Source organism: Arvicanthis niloticus, chromosome 12 (assembly GCF_011762505.2).
Source record: "Arvicanthis niloticus isolate mArvNil1 chromosome 12, mArvNil1.pat.X, whole genome shotgun sequence".
Taxonomy (NCBI): domain Eukaryota; kingdom Metazoa; phylum Chordata; class Mammalia; order Rodentia; family Muridae; genus Arvicanthis; species Arvicanthis niloticus.
In genome coordinates this window covers 4,058,570-4,081,688 of record NC_047669.1, presented here as the reverse complement: position 1 = coordinate 4,081,688, position 23,119 = coordinate 4,058,570, and the positions used below count along the sequence as shown (strand labels likewise).

The following is a 23,119-nucleotide window of genomic DNA, read 5'->3' as shown; positions in this document are numbered from 1 at the left end:
TGCATGATGTGGGAGTGTGCATGTGCGCGTGTGCATGTGTTTCTGCCAATAACCTTTTTTCTGTGGATCTTTGGTTTTGTGGCCAGCCATCTGCTGATCTGTCTTCCCTGTTGTGTCATCCCTCTTTGCAAGCATCCTCTGTAGTAGAGCTTCCTAGGATTATATACTTCCCTTTCTGCTATTTCCCTCTTGTGGTTTTGGTGCTTTACTACCAGTTCATGTGGTCTCCTCCCCTAGACCTCTTCAGGGATCTAGAGTTAATGTGGCCTGCCTGAGCACTTGTGAGACAGGGATGCTTACAGCACCCCTCTATTCTCTCCAGGCTTAAGCTTTTTTCTTCACCTCCTTTTTTTTTTTTTTTTTTTCTGCTTTCCATCCCCATAGGGTCTGCAAGCATAGACAATTCCGTGACACTTTCTTATTGTCTTCAGAGCTGCTTCCACATCTTTGTTTTGGAGAACTGTCCCAACATCTGGTGCAGTCCTATACCTGGTATAGCTGTGAGTCTTCTTTATAAGGAGAGTCACTTTCCTGTTGATAGCTCACTGTCCTCAGCCTGGAGTTAAGCTATAGATGGCACCCAGAATCCTTTCTACCTTGGCTCTAGCTTTCTCCTGTGTTGTTCCACCTACCCCCCAATACTAGCAGGCTCCCTTCCCAACAGACATCCTCCCTCTACTGGGAATGGATCTATGCTGCCACTCCTGGTGACCTCAGCACGCTGCATCACTGTCCTGTCCACGTGCCACGTTGTGGGCCCAGGAGAGGGGGTCCCTGGGTAGCAGAGTGCCTGGCTATATCTCTGAGGTCTCTAGTGCCACAGAGTTGAGCTGAGGGTCTCACTCACCCTCTGACTGACCCAGCCCTTGCAGGTGAGTGGATTGATGTCCCTCTTATGGCCTGAAGGAGGCCATGCACTCTATTTGTGTTCCTGAAATGGTGACCTCCCGATGCATGCTTGCTTATGCACTAGACCAGGTTATGGGAGTGCTGTGGGAAAACTTAGCTTTTTATTTTAGTCTTAATTCTTTTTGAGCTCTAAGACTGTATTTTTTGTGCTTCTGAAATAAAGATTAAAATGAATAGTTGATAGAATACTTAATTTAGGACTTAAAATTTCAAGTTAGTTTTTTCTGATGTCTAAAAGGCTTCCTTAAAGGCAGTGTTATCTTGGCCCTTTACTACACCATTGATAACATTTGACTTTTAACTTGGTACCAGAGAAGTAAAAGGTTTCTGTCATTTGTGATGATATTTTTAAATTTCTTTGCAGGTGGAAGAAGAAAGGTGCCACTTTGGCATGAAGATAGACTCACTTAGACGCCAATCTTTTAAGCTGAGTGCATTGTGATTTCCAATAATTGAGGCAGTGGTTCTAAAAGCTGTCTACATTAATGAAAAGAGCAATGTGGCCAGCTTGACTAAGCCGCCAGTGTGTACAGCGCGGGCAGGACGGCACCGGGTCTCGACGGACTTGTGCATGTTAGCAGTATAGATTTATGTAAGGTGGTTTAAAACTCTGGTCTTTTAAAGTAGTCTTAATTGCTCATAATATGGAGACATATGAGAGTCCCTCTCCTCTCCCGCGTGAGCCCGCAGGAGAAGCAATGATGGAGAACCGAGCTTGCCCCTTCCAAGTGCTGCCCCATGAACAGTCTCCACCACCTCCCCTGCAAACGTCCAGTGATGCAGAGGTAATGGACGTTGGCTCTGGTGGTGATGGACAGTCCGAACCTCCTGCTGACGACCCATTCAACTTCTACGGAGCTTCTCTTCTCTCCAAAGGATCCTTCTCTAAGGGCCGCCTCCTCATAGACCCGAACTGTAGTGGCCACAGCCCGCGCACTGCCCGGCACGCACCTGCGGTCCGGAAGTTCTCCCCTGACCTTAAGTTGCTTAAGGATGTAAAGATTAGCGTGAGCTTTACTGAGAGCTGCAGGAGTAAGGACAGGAAGGTGCTGTACACAGGAGTAGAACGCAGCACTCGGCCTGAATTTAGCCTCCTTAGTCCTGTCAGCGGGGACGTGCATGCTTGTCCCTTTGGCGGGAGTGTTGGTAACGGGGTAGGCCTAGGGGGTGAGAGTGCAGATAAGAAGGATGAGGAAAATGAGCTGGATCAGGAAAAGAGAGTGGAGTATGCAGTGCTCGATGAGTTAGAAGATTTTACTGACAATTTGGAGCTAGATGAAGAAGGAGCAGGCGGGTTCACGGCTAAAGCAATCGTTCAAAGAGACAGAGTGGATGAAGAGGCCTTGAATTTCTCCTATGAGGTATGTTGGTGACCGGTTCCCTGGAGGGCTCTGAGCAAAACCCAGAGAGAGGTTTGGAAGTGGCTTTATTTTTTAAAAGCAGGGAAATCAAAGCCAAACCCTGTGTGAGGTTAAATCTTAATGTGGAGAAGAGAAAGATGTAGAGTTTACATTTCTAAAGTTCCTCAGTAGAAAGTTTGGCTCACACTGAGCCTTATCTCTTTCCAACCCGAGTCGGCAAATGCTGCTGAAAAAAAGCCTCTTTGGCTGGGTGTGCTCCTGGAGTAGGCCTGTTGATTTCACTTGTCATTTCAACCTGTTTGTTTTTCAGATGATCAAATGCCATCAGGGCATGCTCAGTCCCCACTGAGGGGCTCCTCTGTGTGTTTCCTCATACATGTGAAACTTGTCCTTGCTACAGAAGCATGGAGGGCTGTAGGGTCTGAACACTTTATTTTGCAGGATGACTTTGACAATGATGTGGATGCTTTACTAGAAGAAGGTCTCTGTGCTCCCAAGAAAAGGCGAATGGAGGAAAAATACGGAGGAGACAGTGATCATCCATCTGATGGAGAGACAAGTGTGCAGCCAATGATGACCAAGATTAAGACAGTACTCAAAAGTAAGTGAGTCCATCACAAATCCTGAGTGTTTCATGGCCTCAGAACTGTTTCCTTCCCAAGAATATTTTGGGAGTTCTTTGGTGCCAGGCATCAGTCTGGGTAGAGACACAGGTTTAAGTATAGAATAGTCGCCGGGCAGTGGTGGCACACGCCTTTAATCCCAGCACTTGGGAGGCAGAGGCAGACAGATTTCTGAGTTCGAGGCCAGCCTGGTCTACCGAGTGAGTTCCAGGACAGCCAAGGCTATACAGAGAAACCCTGTCTCAAAAAAAAAACCAAAACAAAAACCAAAACCAAAAACAAAAACAAAAAAATAGTCATGTCATGGGTGAAAATAAAAAAAAATCGGACACAGCCCAGATTCAGATCTTGACAAATTCCATGGAAGCCACAGAGAGTTATAGATGGGCGGGCGGGTCCTTGCATGGAGTGCATCAGTGTGTGCCAGGATAAGAGACCAGTAAGCCAAACGTAAGTTTTTGATGGTTTTGCAGGAAATAGTTAACATCTAAGTTTTGGTTTTGTTGCAAGTGAATCGGAAAAGCACCAGAAGCAGACTGATGCTGGATTCTGGGCTGCAGCATGCACATGCACTGTGGCGGGGTGGAAGCTGTGAATAGAAGTAGAAGTGTTTAGAGATGTGCAGTGTGGCACACCTGCATCTGGTGAACACCCACCCACGGTTGGATTATCAGGCTCTGTTGCCAGTGCAGGGAAAGTGTAGGACAAGTCACACAGGCTTTTATGTGGACTTATCTTAGTAGCACCTATTACTCCGGTAAGGATCTCAGGATCAGTTGCGGGGTGTTAAAAGGTACATGGGACTCAGGCACATAAGAGACTGTAGGGTAGTAGGCTAAGAGCCTGAAGAGAAAGTAGAGATGTTGCTTTCCTTAAACTGCTGAGGAGATGGGAGGGTCTGCAAGGCTAGATACCAGATATTACCGCATATTCTGGTGGTAGCTGAGCAGTGGAGATGTCGTGATAGGCAATTTCAGACCCAGTGACCCTTGGTTACAGTTCCTGGGAAGGATAAATTAGGTGGTCTTTACCTTGGTATTCCTAGAAGTTTGGCTTTATGCTTTTCTCATGGTTCCAGGACTCTCCTTTGAGCTTCCCACAGGGCAGCAGTAGCCCTGGCTTGTTCACTTACCTAGGAGGAGTCAAGGCAGGAGCAGACAGCTCTTCAGACTGTCTGTTTGACTGTTTGGTGTGTTTGACTGCCTGCTGTCAGATATGTGGCTGGGAGAAACCTGCCTTACATTGTAATGGGGCCTACATTCTGTTTGCTGCTGCTTCTGAATTATTCCAGTGTTCTGTGTGAAGCAGCTCACCTTCGGTCAAGTTTCTGGAAGGCATACCCATGACATACTTCTGACCTGCAGGATTCCCTTTAGGTCCACACTCTGAGGGTGACTAGTGTTGAGAACTGGGGTCAGGGCTTGGTCAGCACACTGTTGCTTCTGCCCTTTTAAGTGATGCCTAGTGTTTAGGTTTCATTTATATATTTTTTCTTTAGTTTCTTGATCTTAAAATGCTCCTACTACCTATAAGAACAGGTATTAGTTAAGGTGTTTTGTTAAGTCTTTGATTTTTTTTTTTTTTCTTTTTGCCCCCTGCTATTAGTTTTATCATTGAAGAGAGGCAAGATGAAAACAAGTCTGGAACTTAAAACTGCCAGTAAAGCAAAGAAAGGGTTGGAAGCAGTATCTTAAAAGCTATGTAGAATGCCAGGTGATGGTAGCCTATGCCTTTAATCCCAGCACTTAAAATAGGCTGGTCTCTGTGAGTTTAAGGCTAGCCTGGTCTACAGAGTGAGTTCCAGGACAGCCAGGGCTACACAGAGAAACCCTGCCTCAGAAAAATAAACAAACACCCACTCCCTAAAGGGAAAAAAAAAGCAGCAAAGTGTTCTTTTTTTTTTTTGAAAAGATGTATTTATTTTATGTATGTGAGTACACTGTTGCTATTTTCAGATACACCAGAAGAGGGCATCATATTCCATTACAGATGGTTGTGAGCCACCATGTGGTTGCTGGGAATTGAACTCAGGACCCCTGGAAGAGCAGTCAGTGCTCTTAACCTCTGAGCCATCTCCAGCCCCCAGCAAAGTGTTCTTAACTGCTGAGCCATCTCTCCAACTTGCTTTGTTTCTGGAATTAAACCCAGAGTTTGACATATGGTAGTGTTATTTAGTGACATGCTCCTGGTCACCAGGAACAGTGGGCAATTCATTTGCAGTTTATTAGCAAAGTCCAGTACCTGTCATTATGACTGGCAGATAGGAGAATTCCAGTGTCCTGTGTTTTATCAAGTGTAGGGGTAAAAGCTAGAGTAGGGGCTTGCGTTGAACAACACTATTTAGGGCTTCTTGGGCATTGGTTCTCCATGTCCTTAGGATGTTCTACATACTATCCTATGGATGCAATTAGGGTTCATCAGGCAGATAGAAACTTGGCAAAACCCACACAATTATAAAAACATGTTCAAGAGGCTTTGTCTGCAATCTTTTGCATGTAAAGGGATTGCAGGATGTTTGTGTGTTCTGTGCAGGTCGTGGCCGTCCACCTACAGAGCCATTGCCCGATGGATGGATCATGACTTTTCATAACTCTGGAGTCCCTGTATACCTGCACAGAGAGTCTCGAGTGGTCACGTGGTCCAGACCCTACTTCTTGGGAACAGGAAGCATACGGGTAGGGGAGTCATCTGTCATATATTTAGGCTTGTCAGTTTTCAGTGCTTGTCTGCTTGTGCTAAAGTGCAGTCAGACAGACTCAAAGTAGTCCTGATAACCCGTTTCTATGTCTACAGAAACATGATCCTCCTCTAAGCAGTATCCCCTGTCTACATTATAAGAAAATGAAGGACAATGAGGAACGAGAGCAAAACTGTGATCTTGTCCCCAGTGGAGAGGTGTCACCTGTCAAGCCCTTGGGTAGATCTGCAGAGTTGGATTTCCCTCTGGAAGAGCCTGACTCCATGGGTGGAGACTCAGGATCCCTGGATGAGAAGGATCCACTGGGGGCTGAGGCAGCTGCTGGAGCCCTGGGACAAGTGAAGGCTAAAGTTGAGGTGTGCAAAGATGAATCAGTTGGTAAGTATACTGAAGAGCTTTCTTTCCTCCTTACTACCTGAGTTTTCACTCCTACTGTATGCTGTGCATCCTAGTTCCTGGTTGGTATCTGAAAGGAGACTTTTGCCTATACAGCTCATAGGCCAGACAAGCCCTTCCTCCACTTTGAAGAGAAGGCTTGAGTGGAGCCCCCACTCTCCTCCCACCTCCTGACTCTGTAGGATCTGACTGCCAAAAGCTTCAGTAGAGATGACATGTCAGTGCCAACTAGCCTTTCTGGTTTTGATATGACCTCTGAAGTCTTGCTCTTTCAGTACAATGTGCTCACGTAGCGTTGTTTAAATTAATCCGATGAGCTTAGAATGAGCCTGCAGTCATAAATTCAGCACCAAGAAACTGCCTTTCTTCTGTGGCCAGTTCCCTCCTCTTCTGTTTCTGCTTTTTTGCCTTTTAAGTACTGGGCAGTGCTCTTGAGTTTTGCATTTGTCTGGTTATATGCTTGTATTTCTCACTCTTTCTTGTTTCTTTAGCTTAGTTCTGTCCCTTAGTTCCCTGTTGTTGTCAGAGCTCTTTCAGCCCACCTGCTGAATCACTTCTAAAGAGGACATGCAGCTTTCAGGATTAGACATTGTATGCTGTTGGTGTGAGGTGTCCAGGGAGGGATGCAGAGAGAGAGGAAGCTGTTATTGAGTGGTTGTATGTGAAGTGGTTTGGGAAGAGGCACATAAGTGCAGAATATCTGAGGAGGTGGAAAGCCAACTAGGTATCGTTTCTTTAAAGGGCCAGAGGCAAAAGTGAGATGGTCAGAGAAGGTGGTAGACACTTGCTCTTTCTTGGCAGTCAGGTACTTGCTGGTTTTTTATGTGTATATTTAGTTTCTTCCAGCCCCAGTACTCATTTTGCATTAAGGGAAAGCTGAAGATTAGTGGGTTTTTGTTTGTTTACATTGTTTATTTTAATTTCCCATGTCATTTTTTTTATTGTTTTTCTTAGTCCAGATAAAGTAATGATATATACCCAGGATTCTTTCCATAAGAGGCTTGCCAGAATGATTTGAAGTAGCTGTGAAAGGACCTAATTTTTTTCTTTCCTTGCTTTTGAAAAGGTTGGGGAAAGGGAAGGGAAGTCTATATTGTGCATCCTAAACTTGTTTAACAGCATTGCGATTCTACACAGGGTTGAGGGAAAACATGATTCTTAGCTTTGGAAATCTGATAATATGGTTTTCTGGTATATCTTGGACAGATCTGGAGGAATTTCGTAATTACCTGGAGAAGCGTTTTGACTTTGAGCAAGTAACTGTGAAAAAATTCAGGACTTGGGCTGAGCGGCGTCAGTTCAACCGTGAGATGAAGCGGAAGCAGGCCGAGTCAGAGAGGCCCATCCTGCCAGCCAACCAGAAGCTGATCACTCTGTCTGTGCAAGATGCACCCACAAAGAAAGGTGGGCCAGGCTTGTACTGTCAGCATCAACAGATGGAACATGTTATTGTCATTTTAATGTGCTTAGTCTGTGTTTGAGTTGCATTTACCCCAAAGGTGTGTTTTTTGTAATGCAGAGACTGCTGTGGTCATAGTGGTAAGCCCCTAATGAATGACCCAGTGAGGTAGATTATCCGGGTTCCTGAGTTTACCTGAGATAGTTCTTTTTGTCACAGAGTTTGTCATCAATCCCAATGGGAAGTCTGAGGTTTGCATCCTGCACGAATACATGCAGCGTGTCCTCAAGGTCCGCCCTGTTTATAATTTCTTTGAATGTGGTAAGTTCAAACCCATTTTAGTCCTGAAGAGTCTCATACATCATTTTGGTCATGGCTGGAGGTGGGAGTGAGTACATTGGGCCTGCTGGGTTGGGTAGACATGCAAGGCAAGGAGAAAGAGAAATGTGGTACAGGTGGGATCTTATTTTTACGTCAATGACCCTTAAGAGGGGAGATTGCTCAGCTTTTCCCTTTGAGTTTGTCCCAATTTCCCCCTTCCCCTTTTCTTGTCTTTGGTCTTTCTTGGTGGCTTCTGACTGTTACTAAAAAACAGTCTGTAATAAAGACCATTCTGCTGTGCTTGAGTTCTTTTCTGATTTTCTTGTCCTGTGTCTACCACTCCCCATCCTCCAATGAGGAAGAAGCCTTGATCTTACCACACTTCTTGCCAGCTCTGCCTTCTGTTTCTCCCTCACAGCTTATGAATGCCAGTGTGGTTGCCCTTGGGAGCTGAGACTTGGGATCACTTATTTTGGAGGGTGGGGTGGCTGTTTCTCAGATGTTTGCTATTTTTGACAGTCCTGTTTGTCTTTCAGAAACCTCATCCCTACCTTGTCCCTGTACTGGGCAGCTCTGTCTCCAGCTTCTCTTCCCCTTTGGATAATTTCCCATAGTGCCCCTTACTCTTCAACTTCCCCATCGTGCCCTTTGCTGTCTGTGTTTTCCAAACCTGTCTCAGCATCTTAGACAAGCGTAGACATGATTTATTCAGGGGTATCTTGTCAGGGCTGGCCGACTTTGTGTTAGCATGCTTTTAGTGTTTTTGCAAGTGTTTTAAAACCAGTAATTTTAATTTTAAGAGAATCCAAGCGAGCCTTTTGGTGCCTCCGTGACCATTGATGGTGTGACTTATGGATCTGGAACTGCAAGCAGCAAAAAACTTGCGAAGAATAAAGCTGGTAATGTGGTTTGCTTGGCACTTTTCCTGTTGCTGGGATAAGATGGTCTTAAAGAAGCAGCTTAAGAAAGGAAGGGCCTGTTTTGGCTCGTCAGTTTATCTTGGTGGGACAGGCATGGTGCAGGAGCTTGCCGGTGCTGCTAAAATGGCATCTGCAGTCAGGCGCTTACAGCTTCCTTTCCCCTTTTTGTTCAGCCCAGGACCTCAGCCCATGGGATGGTGCCACTTACCATTAAGGTGGGTTTTCCCACCCTAGTTTACCATATCTAGATATTCTTCTATAAGTATGCCCCAGAGCCTAACTTGATTTAGATATTTATCACAGGCATGCCCCAGAAGTTGGTAATCAGAATTAAACATCATATTTGGTATCCCAGAAACATGCCGCATGCTGGGTCTTCATCTCTGATTAGCAAGCAGCTGAGTAATGCCTGTAGGTTTTTATGGGTATAGGTAAGACATTTATTTGTGTTACCTATTTTTTTTTTTTTTTTTTTTTTTGGTTTTTCGAGACAGGGTTTCTCTGTGTAGCCCTGGCTATCCTGGATCTCACTCTGTAGACCAGGCTGGCCTCGAACTCAGAAATCCGCCTGCCTCTGCCCCCCAAGTGCTAGGATTAAAGGCGTGCGCCACCACCGCCCGGCTACCTATTTTATTTTTAAAGGTGCTTTTTAAAAAGATTTAATTTTGGTGTGTGTGTGTGTATGCACATGTACATATACGTACGTGTGTACTACTTGTGTGGTGGTGCCCTCAGAGGCCAGAAGAGGGCATTGGATTCTTTGGATTTGGAATTAAAGAAAGTTGTGAGTCACTTGATATGAGTGCTGAGAATCAAACCCAGAGCCTCAAGTGCTTTTAACCCTTATTGGGTCATCTCTTCTGCCCTGCCCTTTGATTTTTAAAACATAAGAGTAGTTTATAGTAAATGACTGTAATCATAGTACTGAGAAGCTGCTACTGGACCATTGTGAATTTCAGGCTAGCCTTGGCTACAGAGCAATGCTGTCTTAAAACTAAGGGCTGGAGATATAATTAAGCTTTAGAGTAGGTCAAGGACAAGATATAATAATTATGTGCTTATTGTAAATGATTTAAACTAAGAGAGTAAAAGACTGATGAGTTAGAAAGATGGTTCAGTAGTAAAGACCATGTAGCATTCTTTTACCGGAACCAAGTTTGTCCTGCTGTGACAAAGCACTGTGACCCCAAGCCAGCTTTAGAATAAAGCATTTAACTGGGGCTTGTGGTTTCAGAGGGTGAGTCCATGACCATGGCATGGTGTGGGCTTTGGAAGCTCCAGACCACAAGGCCATCCCTCAGAATCCTTTTCCAAATATTCTACCCCCTAGGGACTAAGCATTCAAAATCTGGAGACATGGGGTAGGGGTAGGGAGCAAGGGGGGCATTCTCATTCAATTCTCCATAATTCTCAGAACCCACATGGGGCAACTTACAAAGAACTTTTAACTCTAGCTCCAGGGCGATCTAATGCCTCTGGCTTCTGCACATACATATACACATAATTAAGATTCTAGCTGGTGTATATGTGGTAGCACACATTTAATCCCACCATTTGGGAGGCAGAGACAGACAGATCTCTTTGAGTTTGAAGCCAGCCTGGTCCACAGAGAAAGTTCCAGGACAGCTAGGGCTATGTCTCAAAAACAATCAGATTTTTATTTTTTTAAAAGTAACTATATATTAGAGGGCCTCTTTCTGAATAACAGCAGAGTCAGTATTTTCTGTTCTTGCTCCAGCCAAATGCAGATTTGGGTATGCTTAGAGCTAGCTGGGTCAGATGGGCACATGTGAGTGTGCTTTGTTATATTTATTTACTTATTCATTTATTATTTTTTAATACTTTTTTTAAAAGACTACTTATTTTATATTTACATATAAGTACACCATCACTGTCTTCAGACACACCAGAAGAGGGCGTCAGATCCCGTTACAGATGGTTGTGAGCCACCTTGTGGTTGCTGGGAATTGAACTCAGGACCTCTGGAAGAGCAGTCAGTGCTCTTAGCCGCTGAGGCATCATCTCTCCATCTCCCTGTTATTTTTTTATTTTGTTGGTTTTGGTATTTTGAGATGAGTCTCTGAATGCTGGGACTAAAGCATGTACTACTATACCTGGCATTCAAGTCCCCCCCTACCCCTCAGACAGGGTTTCTCTATGTAACCCTGGCTGTCCTGGTACTCACTCTGTAGACCAGGCTGGCCTCGTCAAATTTGTTTTTAAACAGCAAAATATGGGCATGCTAAAAGAAAAGACAGATTGTATGCTATGATCATCTTGAGGGGTTTTGATATTTGTATAGATTATTTTCTGAGTCCTTCTGACTTTACACTGGGGATTAGAGAGTCATTGTGCACAGTTTTCATCCCAAGAACTGGTGTTTTGTTTTAGACCCACTGTCCCATGTCTCTGCCTTCTGCCTCTATGCATAGATAGCATTTTTGCACCAAGCTGTTTTGACCAGCATTGGAGTATTTGGGTTCTTCTGAGCAGTGGAGTATATTGTAGATTATTAGTGTTAGGTATACTTCTGGTCCTGGTACATACAGGGCCATTCTTGAACTTTATCCTATGGGATTGTTGTCTTCTAGAACTGGTCTCTGTATAGAACAAGAGATATGCCAGTTTTCTTAGTCTCACTAGGTCTTGGGGTCAGGGGGAGGACTTTCTACTTCTAAGAATCAGTTTCTCTGCCTTTTTTTTTTTTTTTTTTTTTTTTTTGTGGCCATTACTGAGGACAGTGGCTTTCTATATCATGTTACTGGCTGTCCTCTGTTCAGTTGCCTTTAGCTTACATATTCTGACTTAGTCTCTAAGATGCCCTGATATCTATTTTGCTAACTTACTCATGCAGAGTTAGGAATTGAGCCAGGTCCTCACATGCAAGGTGTGTTACCGCTGAGCTAATCTCTAGCTTCTGCTGTACATTTTAGAAGAATTCAGTCTAAAAAGACTTTTCAGGTCAACAAATTGTCGAGACTTTCAACAGACAGCTTTTGAGATAGGACCTGGCAGATGAATGGAAACCCCCTCAGGCCTATCCTAAACTATTCTTTACAAGATTACCAGTCTGTGTTTTGGATTTTGTGTCCTCCACCCGTATTTCGGCTACTCACTCTAGATATCTGCACTATTTGGTCTTTATTACAAACTTATTTTGCTGGGATGTCTGACCAACAGTGCTGTGCTGGACCAGACAGCATATAGTTCCTAGGTATTGCATGCATTCTTTCCCCATTGTGACAGGTAGTAAGTGACCTGTTCATGGTCCTTACACATGGTTCTTTCAGAGTTCCTCAGATATGCCCATCTGTCTACCTCTTAGCAGTTGTTGTCCATGTGTTGTAGTCCATAGCACCTGTTGTCAGTCCTCCTTGGGTGCAGGCTTTACCAAGCCATCTTCTTCTTACACTACATTCCTCCCTTGGTAAAATTGGCATGTAAACTTGTATCATCTCAATGTCCCTTTTCAGGTTTCACTCGTTCTTTATCCCCTCATAATTCTACCTTTTAACGTGCTGTTGCTGCTTTTGGCTATGAGTGTGGGAGCCAGCATGTAGGCTCACTGCTTGCTGGCAACATACATGGTTTTTTTTGGGGGGGGAAGGGAGGGGCTCCCCCTCACCTCACCTTAGACTTTTTCTTTTTGTAGCCCGAGCCACGCTGGAAATTCTCATTCCCGACTTTGTTAAACAGACCTCTGAGGAGAAGCCTAAAGACAGCGAGGAACTGGAGGTGAGTGTGGTGATCTTGTTCTCCTGGGACCTACCATACAGCCACTGACCCATTGCCTCCACCGTGTGAAGGGCATCATCATCAGCCTGTAAGAGGAACTCGGTTACCTTTGTGAAGACGACTTTACACTTTAGTTGTGTATGTTACACACGTAGATCTATGATAGAAATGAATCTGGCAGAGATTGAGATTGTTGTTACAACTATCTAAAATCCCGTAGAAACCTTTTAGGATAAATGTGGTTTTACAGCTATTCGTACCAAAAGAGTTTAATCTTGGTTTTAAATTGATTTCTTGTCTGTTCTAAGTTTCTTGTGGGCAGTGGTCATTTTAAAACCAGACTTTTGAGTTCTTTGGCCTTTGAACTCTTTTGCTATCTTTAGATTCAGTTATAAAGGAGTCTTGAACATTTTTAGGAATTGTGTTGCTTTGTCTTTTCAGAGATCTTGTGATTCTACACTGTGTCTTGCATATTTTTTGGAATAGGTATCTCTTCAAGTTATTAAATTTATTTATTTATTCTTTGTCTTTGGGAGACAAAGACAGGCAGATCTCTATGAGGTCAGGCTAGTCTACATAATTAGTTCCTGGCCAGCCAATGGCTACATGGTGAGACCCTGTTGTTCAAAAAAGCCAAAAAAAATTTTTTTTTAAATTTATATTTAGATTTTTAAGTTTTATGGGGGTCTTAGTGGAGTCTTACTGGGTTCTTAGGGTATATTCCCTATTTCCACTAAGAAAGATAGCAGTCTCTCTAAAAATAATTATTTTTCATTACATTGATTTGTTATTTACTTTGGTGATTATGTATGTGTGTGGTTGCATGCATGCTGTGATACAAGAGTGATGGTAGATGAACAACCTGAGGGGAGTAGGTTCTTTCCTTCTCCCATCTGCATTCTGGGACTGAAACCCTGGCCCTCAAGCTTATGTGACAGTGCTTTTGCCATTGAGCCAGCCATTCTGTGATCTTTAACTACATTTAACCATGAGGAAAGGAGAACAGTAGTAAACTAAGGAAAAGAAGAGTTGTATGCGGTGAAGGTATAAGAAAAAGTCCTGGCTTGTATGTCATGGTAGTGGATGCCTGTAGACCTAATGCTTGGGAAGTAGAGGCAAGAGGACTAAAACAAGAACAAGTGTGGGTGCTCAAAGTCAGCTTGAGCTAAACCAAAAATAAAACTAGAAAGAAAACGCAAGTGATCACACAAGAACACAATACAAAAGGAAAGAAAAGGGAAGGGAGCTAACAGGAGATCTTCGTTTTTTCTTGCTGATGACAAGAGAAAGGATGAGTCCTTTTTCTCCAGGCTTATTTTATAGGTGAGTGAAGTCCAAAACAAATCAGAAAAAAAAGCTTTTCTCGAGCTGTATTTTTATTGTTGGGTTGAAAGTCTTGTTATGTAGGCCTGGTTATGCTGGAAAGTGGAATAGCCTCCCTCAAAATGCTTCTGTTAGCCTAGCTAAAGGACATCCTCTCCCTCTGAGCACCAGAGACCTTCTGCCTGGTGGATTTGTGGTGGGTGGGAAATTTTTTTGTGTATGTGTGCATGTACATATAAACAGAGAATAACCTCAGGTGTACCTTAGGTGCTAGCCACATTTTTGGGGAGTATTTGTCTGGCCTGGAATACCCAGTAGATTGGGTTGCTTGGCAAGTACTAAGGTAAGTCTTGTCTTTTCATGCCTTGCTTGTCTTTTCACCACCATGCTTGGAATTAGTATTGGTTCTGGGGATTGAACCCCAGATTTCATGCTTATGCAGAAAACACTTTGCCAACTACTTGAGCTGTCATCTCAGCCTCTTGGGTGGAAAATTCTGCCCAGCAGCAGTTAATTTACTCCACCCTCTGAGAATATCCAAAGTAGTGAGGCCAAAGTAGTCTGCACTGTCTAGCCAAAGGGTTCATCTTAACTGCACTGGCCTCAGTTCTGTCCTGCATTCCACTTGTATTCACACCTAGCTAGTTCCCTCTTATTAGCATTTGGTTTGCAGTTTCCTTATCTGCTTGCTCTGGGCTTCAGTCTAATATAGTTGCCATGTTCCATCCAAGTATATATGTCTGAACCTGATTCACATACAGTTTCCCTGGTTCACATGCATTCTTTTTTTTTTTTTCTTTCCCTTTAATTAAAAGATTAATACATTATTTCCCTTCTCTCCAATCTCTTTGATGCTGCACCACCCCCACCCCTACCCCCATTATGTGAATTTTTTTCCCTAATATTCCTTAAATGTATTTGTGTATGTGCATGGAAATCTGAGGATGGCTTATGAGAGTTGGTTCTCTCTACTGTATTGGTTCTAGAAATTGAATGTAGATTGTTGGCTTGGTGGCAAGTGCTTTTACCTACTTAGCCATCTTGATAGCCCTAGATATAGAATTGGTTGATTAGCTTCCTAGTCCATACTGCCTTTTACCCTTCTGGTTTTTGGTAAGAAACTGTTTTTAAATCACAAATTTAAGCTCATCCTGGGCTAGGCAGTCAGACCTGCTTCAAAAAATAGAACACCAAAGAGTGCGGTTATAGTTTGATGGCAGAGCACTTTGCTAAGCTATATATAAGGCCCTAGGTTTGATTTCCAGCATTGGAGGGGAGGAAAAAGAAAAACAAACATTGCTTGTTAACCTGAGTTTTCTGTGTCCACTGAATAGATTATCTTCTGCTTTTTTTGTTTGTTTGTTTGTTTGTTTTGTTTTGTTTTTCGAGACAGGGTTTCTCTGTGTATCTTCTGCTTTCAAGAAGCTCTGTTTGCCCTTCAGTGGATGAGTCTACAAACAGATGCGCGAGGTTATTCCACTTAGGATTTATTTAGCTTGCTGCTTTTTGGTTTTTGTTTTGAGACAGAGTCTGTCACTGGCAGTCCTAGAACTCAACTATATAGACAGGATTGGCCTTGAACTCAGAGAAATCCACCTGGTTTTGCTTCCTGAGTGCTAGGATTAAAAGCATGAACCACCACATGGGCTAGTGTAATTTTTTTTCCCCCTGAGACCAGGTTTTGCTGTGCAGCCTTGGCTGTCTTGGAACTTGATCTGTAGACCAGGCTGTCCTTGAACACACAGACATCTGAGCACCAAATTAAAGGCCACTACCTTCTGGCTATAAATTTTTACAGTTACTGGTGATTTTAATTTGTCCTAAAGGTTTCTGCAACTTTGCCTTATTTTTATTTTTGTTCTTTAGACTAGATAATCTCAATAGACCTACTTTCATGTTTGGTGATATTTCTTCTGCCTGTTTGAGTCTACTAGGAAACACTTCTAGTGAATGTTTTATAATCCCCTCTTCGCCCTTCTTGTGTTAGGATCTAGGGTTTAGACATTCGAGATGAGAACTTTGTCCCTGAGTCATAAATCCAGCCTCACTCTACCCTTGTGAGTGTGTTTGTTTTGTTTTGAGACAGTGTCTCACAATGTAGCCCTGCTGTCCTGGAACTCTTTATGTAGATCCGGTTGACCTCTACCTCCTAGAGATCCACCTTCTTCTGCCTTCCAGGGCTGGGATTAAAGGCATATACCATCAGTGGTTAAGAACACTTAACTATTCTTGCAAAGGACCCAAGTTTAGACCTAAACGTTGGGTGGGTTACAACCACTGGCACTTCCAGTTCCAGGGGATTCAATACTTTTGGCTTTACTGGGCACATTCACTCATATACAAACATAAAATAATAAAAACTAATAAAAGTAGAAGCCGGAGAGATTGTTGAATGCTTGAGGACCTGAATTTGGTCCTGTCCCCCTGCCGTCGTCCCCCCCCCCCATCCCTCCTTCTAGATCTGATGCCCTTTTCTGGACCCCTTCGTGGTCACTGTACATATGTACACAGACATACATGAGGTTAAAGCACCCATACATACAAATAAATTTTTTTGAGAAAGAATATTAAACTCAGAAGGAAACTCAAGGACAATATATTGGTATTACAAAGAGTAGGATTGGGCAGGCAAGCTAGAGATCTTACCTGCTACCAGTAGGAGGAGAATAACGAACAGACAGTGAGGATAAGGCGTGCCAGGAAGAAAGAGAGCTTTGTTCTGTGGACCTTTGTCTCTAGGTTGTGAGTCTGTGTGTTGGTTTCTTGCTGCCCGTCAGTGTCAACTAACTGGTATCTACGTAACTCCTTCTTTTTCTTCTTTCAGAGACAAGGCCTCACTGTGTAGCTGTCTCAGTTGTTCTGGAACTCACTCTGTCTATCTGTCATCTCTATCAATCAATCAATCAATCAATCTCTCTCTCTCTCTCTCTCTCTCTCTCTCTCTCAATTTAGTGCCTATCAAAGATAGGATATGAACGACTATCTGTTATTATCAGTTTACTTTCTAAGTCTTTTATTAGTGTGTGTGTGTGTGTGTGCCCGTGCGTGTGCACATATGCGTGTGCATGCGTATAGGCTTATGCTCATGTTGTGTGTAGATGTACATGTGGAGGCCAGAGGACAATTTCATGACGTTAGTTCCCTCATAACTTTACTTTGGTTCTAGGGATAACTAGGTTTATGTGGCAAAGCACCTTTACTACTAAGGCATCTTGCTAGCACTTCCTTTGGGCCGGTTTAAAATCCTGATACTGGTTTATCTTTAACCTGCAGTTTGTTATAAACAACTATGGATCTTTGTCACTGAAACACCTGTGCTGGTATATTTATGCTCTAACAATAGAAGGCCAGCTCTTAAAAATGATTTATTGGCAGCTTGGAGATGGTCTCTTAAAACTAGTCTCATTTTAAATGTAAAACAAAACAGGAAAACACATTTTTTACATTCATTTATTTTATTTTATTTTATTTATTTATTTATTTTTGGTTTTTCGAGACAGGGTTTCTCTGTGTAGCCCTGGCTGTCCTGGAACTCACTCTGTAGACCAGGCTGGCCTCGAACTCAGAAATCCGCCTGCCTCTGCCTCCCAAGTGCTGGGATTAAAGGCGTGCGCCACCACCGCCCGGCTTATTTTTTTTTTTTTTAAGATAAATTTTATTTGTATGTGTGTCTGCCATGTGAGTGCAAGAACCCAGGGAGGCCAGAACCCCTGGAGCTGGACTCACAGGCAGCTCTAAGCCACCCAACATGAATGCTGGGAAATAAATTTGGGTCCTCTAGAAGAGCTGTAAGCACTCTTAACTGCTGAGTCATCTCTCTAGCCATGTTTGTATGTGGTGTGTGTATTGTGTGGGTACATGCATGCCACTGCACACATGTAGAGTTCAGAGGACTGTTATATATAGATACCAAGAACTGAATTCAGGTTTTCAAACTTGGCAGTAAGTACCTTTACCCACTGAACTATTTCAAGACCACCTTATTACTGACCATTGGTCTTTGCCATATTTGCCTCAGGAAGCTGCCTGCAAAGAGGATGGTTGCAGAATGCTCCTTTATTCCTGTTTAGTATCCCCAACTGCTTTTAAACTGCCTGCCTGCCTGATTGATTGATCATATTGATTGATTAAGTTTATTTTGTGATGTCAGGGATTGAACTCATAACTTTGTGCCAGCTAGACATGTACTTTGCCACTGCCCTCTTAACTGCTGAGCTATCTCTCTCCAGTCTCTAGTTTTATTATAGTTACTTACGCCTATGTGTCTATGTGATTGTATACTGTGTGTTTGGGGGTGGAGGGCTACCTACAGTGCTAAAGTCAAAGGAGTAATTCTTTGGTTTTATTTTGTTGCTAGCATATAAGTACACCTTACTATTTGTGAATTGACTTTGTATCTTTCCACTTCACTGAATTCATGTATTAGTTCTCATTGTTTTTATGTAAGTTTTTTGGATCATCTTTTGTGGTGTTTAATAAGAAGTGTCCCCCATAGGCACAGATACTTAGTCCTCAGTTGGTAGTATGGTTTGGAGAGAGTTTGAGTTCATAGCCTTGCTTACTTCCAGTCTACTTTCTCTGCTTCATGCTTGTGTTTGAGATACAATCTTTTAGCTTTCCTGTTCCTGCCACCATTCTTGCCACTTACTACCATGTCCCCCAGTCATGATAAACTTCTACCCCTCTGGAATTGTAAGCCCCAATAAATTCTTTGTTCTATAAGTTGCTTTTGATCATTGTGTTTTAACACAGCAACAGAAAAGTAATTCATCTGTGTATAGGATTGTGTTAATTATGGTCTTTTATCTTACCAGTCTGGATGTCTTAATGGTGATAATAAAGCTATTTTTGTTCCTCATCTCAAAAGGTAGCATCCAGGTCTTACCACTGAGTGTGATATTGTCTGTGGGGTTCTCATAGTAATTCTTTATTGGGTTGAAAAAGGTCTCCTCTACCTTGTTGCTCATTTCTAACCTGAAATGCTGTTTTATGACTGTCAGATGGGTTTTTTTTTTTTTTTTTTTTGTATCATGACTATGATCTTATTTATGGTTTGATATTTTTATTTAATTTGTTTGTATAGTTAATTATATTGATTTTTCTAAAGCATGCATCCCTGAAATAGTCCTACTTGCCATGGTATATATTCCTTTTTTTTTTTTTTTTGGAATGGTATATATTCCTTTCTTTGTATTGATAGTTTCCATTTATCAACTGTGTGTGTGTGTCTATGTCTGTCTTGTGTGTGTGTGTATGAGGGATAGTTTTTATTTAGTGTATGTGTATGAGCACATGTGCTACAAAACACTCATGGAAATCAGAAGACAACTTTGTTCTTTCCTTCTACCTTTTTATGGGTTCTAGGGATTGGATTCAGATAGCTGGGCTTGCTCAGCAAGCGCTTTCTTCATTAAGTCATCTTGCCTGCTCCTTGTTTGTTTGTTTGAGATAGGGGGTGGCTCATGCCTTTGATCCCATCACTTGGGAGGCAGAGGCAGGTGGATTTCTGAGTTTGAGGCCAGCCTGGTCTACAGAGTGAGTTCCTGGACAGCCAGGGCTACACAGAGAAACCCTGTCTCGAAAAACAAACACAAAACAAAAACAAAAACAAAAGAGATAGGGGATTCACTATGTAGTACTAACTAGCCTAGCTATGCAAATCAGGCTGGCCTTGAACTGATAGACGTCTACCCTCTGAGTGCTGGAATAAAAGGTGTGTTCTGCCAAGATCAGTGTATTATTTGATTGTGACAGCATCTAGGTGCATAGCCCAAGCTGGGATGGAATTCAGGATTCTCCTGAATGATGGGCAGTTAGGCACACACCATTATGATTTTATTTTATAATTTTATAAAATAAAAATTTTATAAAATTATAAAATTTTCCCATCTGTGTTTGCAAGGGTTACTGTTGTGTAGGTTTTGATTAGTTTGGGTTTGTACTCTCTCCTGGTGTTAATATGGTACAGGTAGCATCATAGACTAAGCTATGAAGTATTCTCTTTGAGTTTGTATAGAATTGATATTTTTCTTCCTTAAAATGTGGAGTAGTCATAATCAATGAAATCATCTGGACTTCAAGTTTTCTTAGTGGGATAGTTTATAACCACAAATTTGGCTGACTTGAATGGATATTGTTGAAGGCTGTTTCAGAAGTCTGATATTCAAGATGTTATTCCTCGGTGTCTAGATTGTAAAGTTTTTTGGTTTTGGGGGGTGGGTGTTTTGTTTTTTAGGTGGGGGGAGGCAGGGCATTGAGATAAGATTTTTCTGTATAGCTGTAGCTATCCATTGAGGGCTAATCACGAGTACCTCAGAATATGGCCTTACTTATAGAGACCAGGTTATAGGTATAATTTATTGACATGTGAATAACTGTGACTGGTTTTCCAGAGGGGAGAAACAAAGAAAACATACTAAGTATAGATTGACTTGCTGCTCTTATAAGCCAGAGGAGCTAGGCCATCAGAAACTGGATCTTCCCATGTAGTCTTTGCTGGTTACCTTGAATTTTTCCTTCTTGCCTTTTAGAGTTGTGAGAGGATACACTATGGTTGCTAAAAGTCACCCAGCTTGTGGTACAGATGTGTATTGCCTAGCTGATTTACTTATGGAATCCACATAGAATGTACTTATGCAAACTAGGATGAGTCTATTGTTGCTAGGCTATAAAATCCCATTGTACTATCTTTGAGTATGTGATCTACCATCAACTGGTAGATTTATCAGTTGCATGACTATACTGTTTATGCAGCCCGTCCCAGAGATAGTCTGTGCTATAGAGTGAGCTGAGCTGTTTGGCAGTTCTCTGTTGACTGAGTACAGGATCAGTCAGGGATCAAGGCAAGGATCTGTTAGCTATTCAGTTCTCAGCCTTTATCCTTTGTTACATGCATTTCATGGCTGCTCCTCCTATCCAGCCTGCCTGAGCCTTGCTGTGCAGAATTTCTCTGCCTACATGTCTTAGTTACTTTTCTATTGCTCTGACAAAACACTATGACCAAGGCAACTTAGAGAAGAGTTCATTGGGGTTTACAGTTTCAGAAGGTTAATCCACAACCATCATGATGAGAGGAATGGTGGCAGGCAGGCATGGTGTTCAAAAAGTAGCTAAGAGCTCACATGTCATTCACAAGCAGGAGTCAGGGAGAGGGAGAAGGAAGAGAGAGGAGGAATCTAACTAGGAATGGGCTTTTGAAACTGTTAAAGCCCACTCCAGAACATACCTTCTCCAACACCGCTACACTTGCTAATACTTCCCAAGTAGTTCTATCAACTAACAGGGATATCTAGGGTATGGCGTGCTTTATTGAGGTAACAAAAAAAGTTCATTATCTGTGGCATGACTCTAAAGGTATGGGCCTGCTTGAGAGTCACAAGCATGTGCTTTGTGTTTTATTTAGTATTTTAACCACATCAGTATTGAGGATTCACGAGTCTACGAGCTGACAAGCAAGGCTGGGCTGTTGTCTCCATATCAGATCCTCCATGAGTGCCTTAAAAGGTAGAGTAAGATGCACCTCTATTAAGAATCAGGTCATGGTTGCTCCTCTGGAGCATCCCAAAACTTTACTGGGCTGTTTGTCCCAAGGTAGAGAGAATCATTATCTGTTTGCCTGGGTATACAAGAGACCCTTGGCCCTGGCTGATAGGTGAGCCCTAGGTAACTGAAATTTGTGTGGAGAACCTTCCATTGTCCGCTGGACATCTAGGGGAGGGGTTTGGGTTTTCTTTGGAAAGCCATTAGTGGACTTGGTTGTATAGTAACCCTCCCCAGAAGTCACCATGTATAAGCATCATCTAGTAATGTCTTGTCATCTTTGTTTTCTCCTAAAAGAAACCATGGAATGGGTGATACATCCATCAAGTTTGAAGTGGTTCCTGGGAAAAACCAGAAGAGCGAATATGTTATGGCATGCGGCAAACACACAGTGCGCGGGTGGTGTAAGAATCTGTCTCCTCCCCTGCTTCCCTCATAGACTGGCATGTTTTCAGAGGACTGCTGGGGTATGGCTAGCATTTTCTGATATGAGGGTGTATGGACTGGTCTGCTACTACTGCTCTGCCAGTCATTCTAAGCATCAATTTTGTGTGTTGGCCATCACACCTTTATCTGAAACTAGATAGGTGGTCATCCTCCTTGCATTCTCCTTCCTGTTCCATTGTTGCTACTGTTACTTCTAACCAGCCTATCTCTGGTGGGATAAGGGGACTGCTTTCCTGAGGAGCTGACTGGGGAGCCTCCTGATGGCTATGATCTATCTGCACACCTATATTTGGTCTCTAGGCACCACCTTCCTTTGCTTTTACATCTGACATGGTTGCTTAGTAAAAGTCAATATTAAGTTAAACATGGTGGAGATCCAGCAGGAGAATCATGTAAAGATGTGAGTACAACACTAGCTTGAACAACAGTGAGACCTTACTTCTGAAGAAATAAAAAAATAAAACCATAAAATAAAACACTAAACACTACAAGTAAAGATTAGTGATAGGTATGTATGTATGTGGAGATAATACATAGAGGACCTTGGAAAATTACAAGCTCACATTCAGATCTGGATGTTTTCTATTACCTATGGCTACTGCTGCACCATACAAACTCAAGTTCCCACAGAAGTAGACTGGTGAGAAGGCCGAGTGAATCTGAACAGTACAGTCATCTCTCAGTGTGGAGGACTCTCCTGGCTCAGAGTCTCCTTTATATGGAGACTCCACCCAGACACCTACCCTCAGGAACTATAAACTTTAGAAGGCCTTGTAGCTGGTGCTCATTGAGTTACAGGAAAGCGAGGTAGAGTGGGCTGGTGGAGGGAAGGAAATTTTGTTGTCTTAGCCAATAGCTTCCTCACAAGTCCTTACTTGGAACTCCTGATAGCTGTTCAATAGGGTGGTTGGTACCTGTGCAAAGATCTCTGGACTCAGGACTGAGTCATGATGTCCAGCACAGTAGCAAAACACTGTCTACCCTCTTGTGGAATCCTCTGCATGGGCTCCCTAGGTACCCAGGAAAGGTTCTGCTGTCTTCTCACCTTTATTTTCTCCTCCTCACAGGTAAGAATAAGCGAGTTGGGAAACAATTAGCATCTCAGAAAATTCTTCAGCTGCTGCACCCACATGTAAAGAACTGGGGGTCCTTACTGCGCATGTATGGTCGTGAGAGCAGCAAAATGGTTAAGCAGGTAACCAGACTGTCCTGTCTTCTGGCTTCCCTGCTCTGCTCCCCTGTTTCTTGCTTTGGCTTGGAGCTTGCTGTCAAGGCTCGGGAGCACTACTTTTAATTATGCCTATGTGCTATGCTGTGCCAGTGATTGTGCAAGCCAAGGGTGGGAGCACCCAAGCCTCATTTTCCTCTTGAATCTGTCAGGCAGTTAAGTATGAAGCATTAGGTGGCAATCCTAGACTATCAGGCCTGCCACAAACCAGACAGTAGAT

The 23,119-nt window shown here is 42.9% G+C and overlaps 1 protein-coding gene across 1 annotated transcript in view; it reads left to right on the top strand.

Annotated features, from left to right (window-relative positions):
• Dgcr8 (DGCR8 microprocessor complex subunit) overlaps positions 1-23,119 on the top strand; it is a 30,261-nt gene that overhangs the window by 3,236 nt on the left and 3,906 nt on the right. The window contains exons 2-12 of the mRNA XM_034515482.2: positions 1,274-2,270; positions 2,712-2,871; positions 5,426-5,568; positions 5,687-5,969; positions 7,194-7,391; positions 7,606-7,707; positions 8,508-8,606; positions 12,280-12,362; positions 21,088-21,188; positions 21,522-21,628; positions 22,739-22,866. Of these exons, the coding sequence (XP_034371373.1) occupies positions 1,554-2,270; positions 2,712-2,871; positions 5,426-5,568; positions 5,687-5,969; positions 7,194-7,391; positions 7,606-7,707; positions 8,508-8,606; positions 12,280-12,362; positions 21,088-21,188; positions 21,522-21,628; positions 22,739-22,866 (2,121 nt within the window). The 5' untranslated portion in view covers positions 1,274-1,553. The remainder of the gene's footprint in view (positions 1-1,273; positions 2,271-2,711; positions 2,872-5,425; positions 5,569-5,686; positions 5,970-7,193; positions 7,392-7,605; positions 7,708-8,507; positions 8,607-12,279; positions 12,363-21,087; positions 21,189-21,521; positions 21,629-22,738; positions 22,867-23,119) is intronic.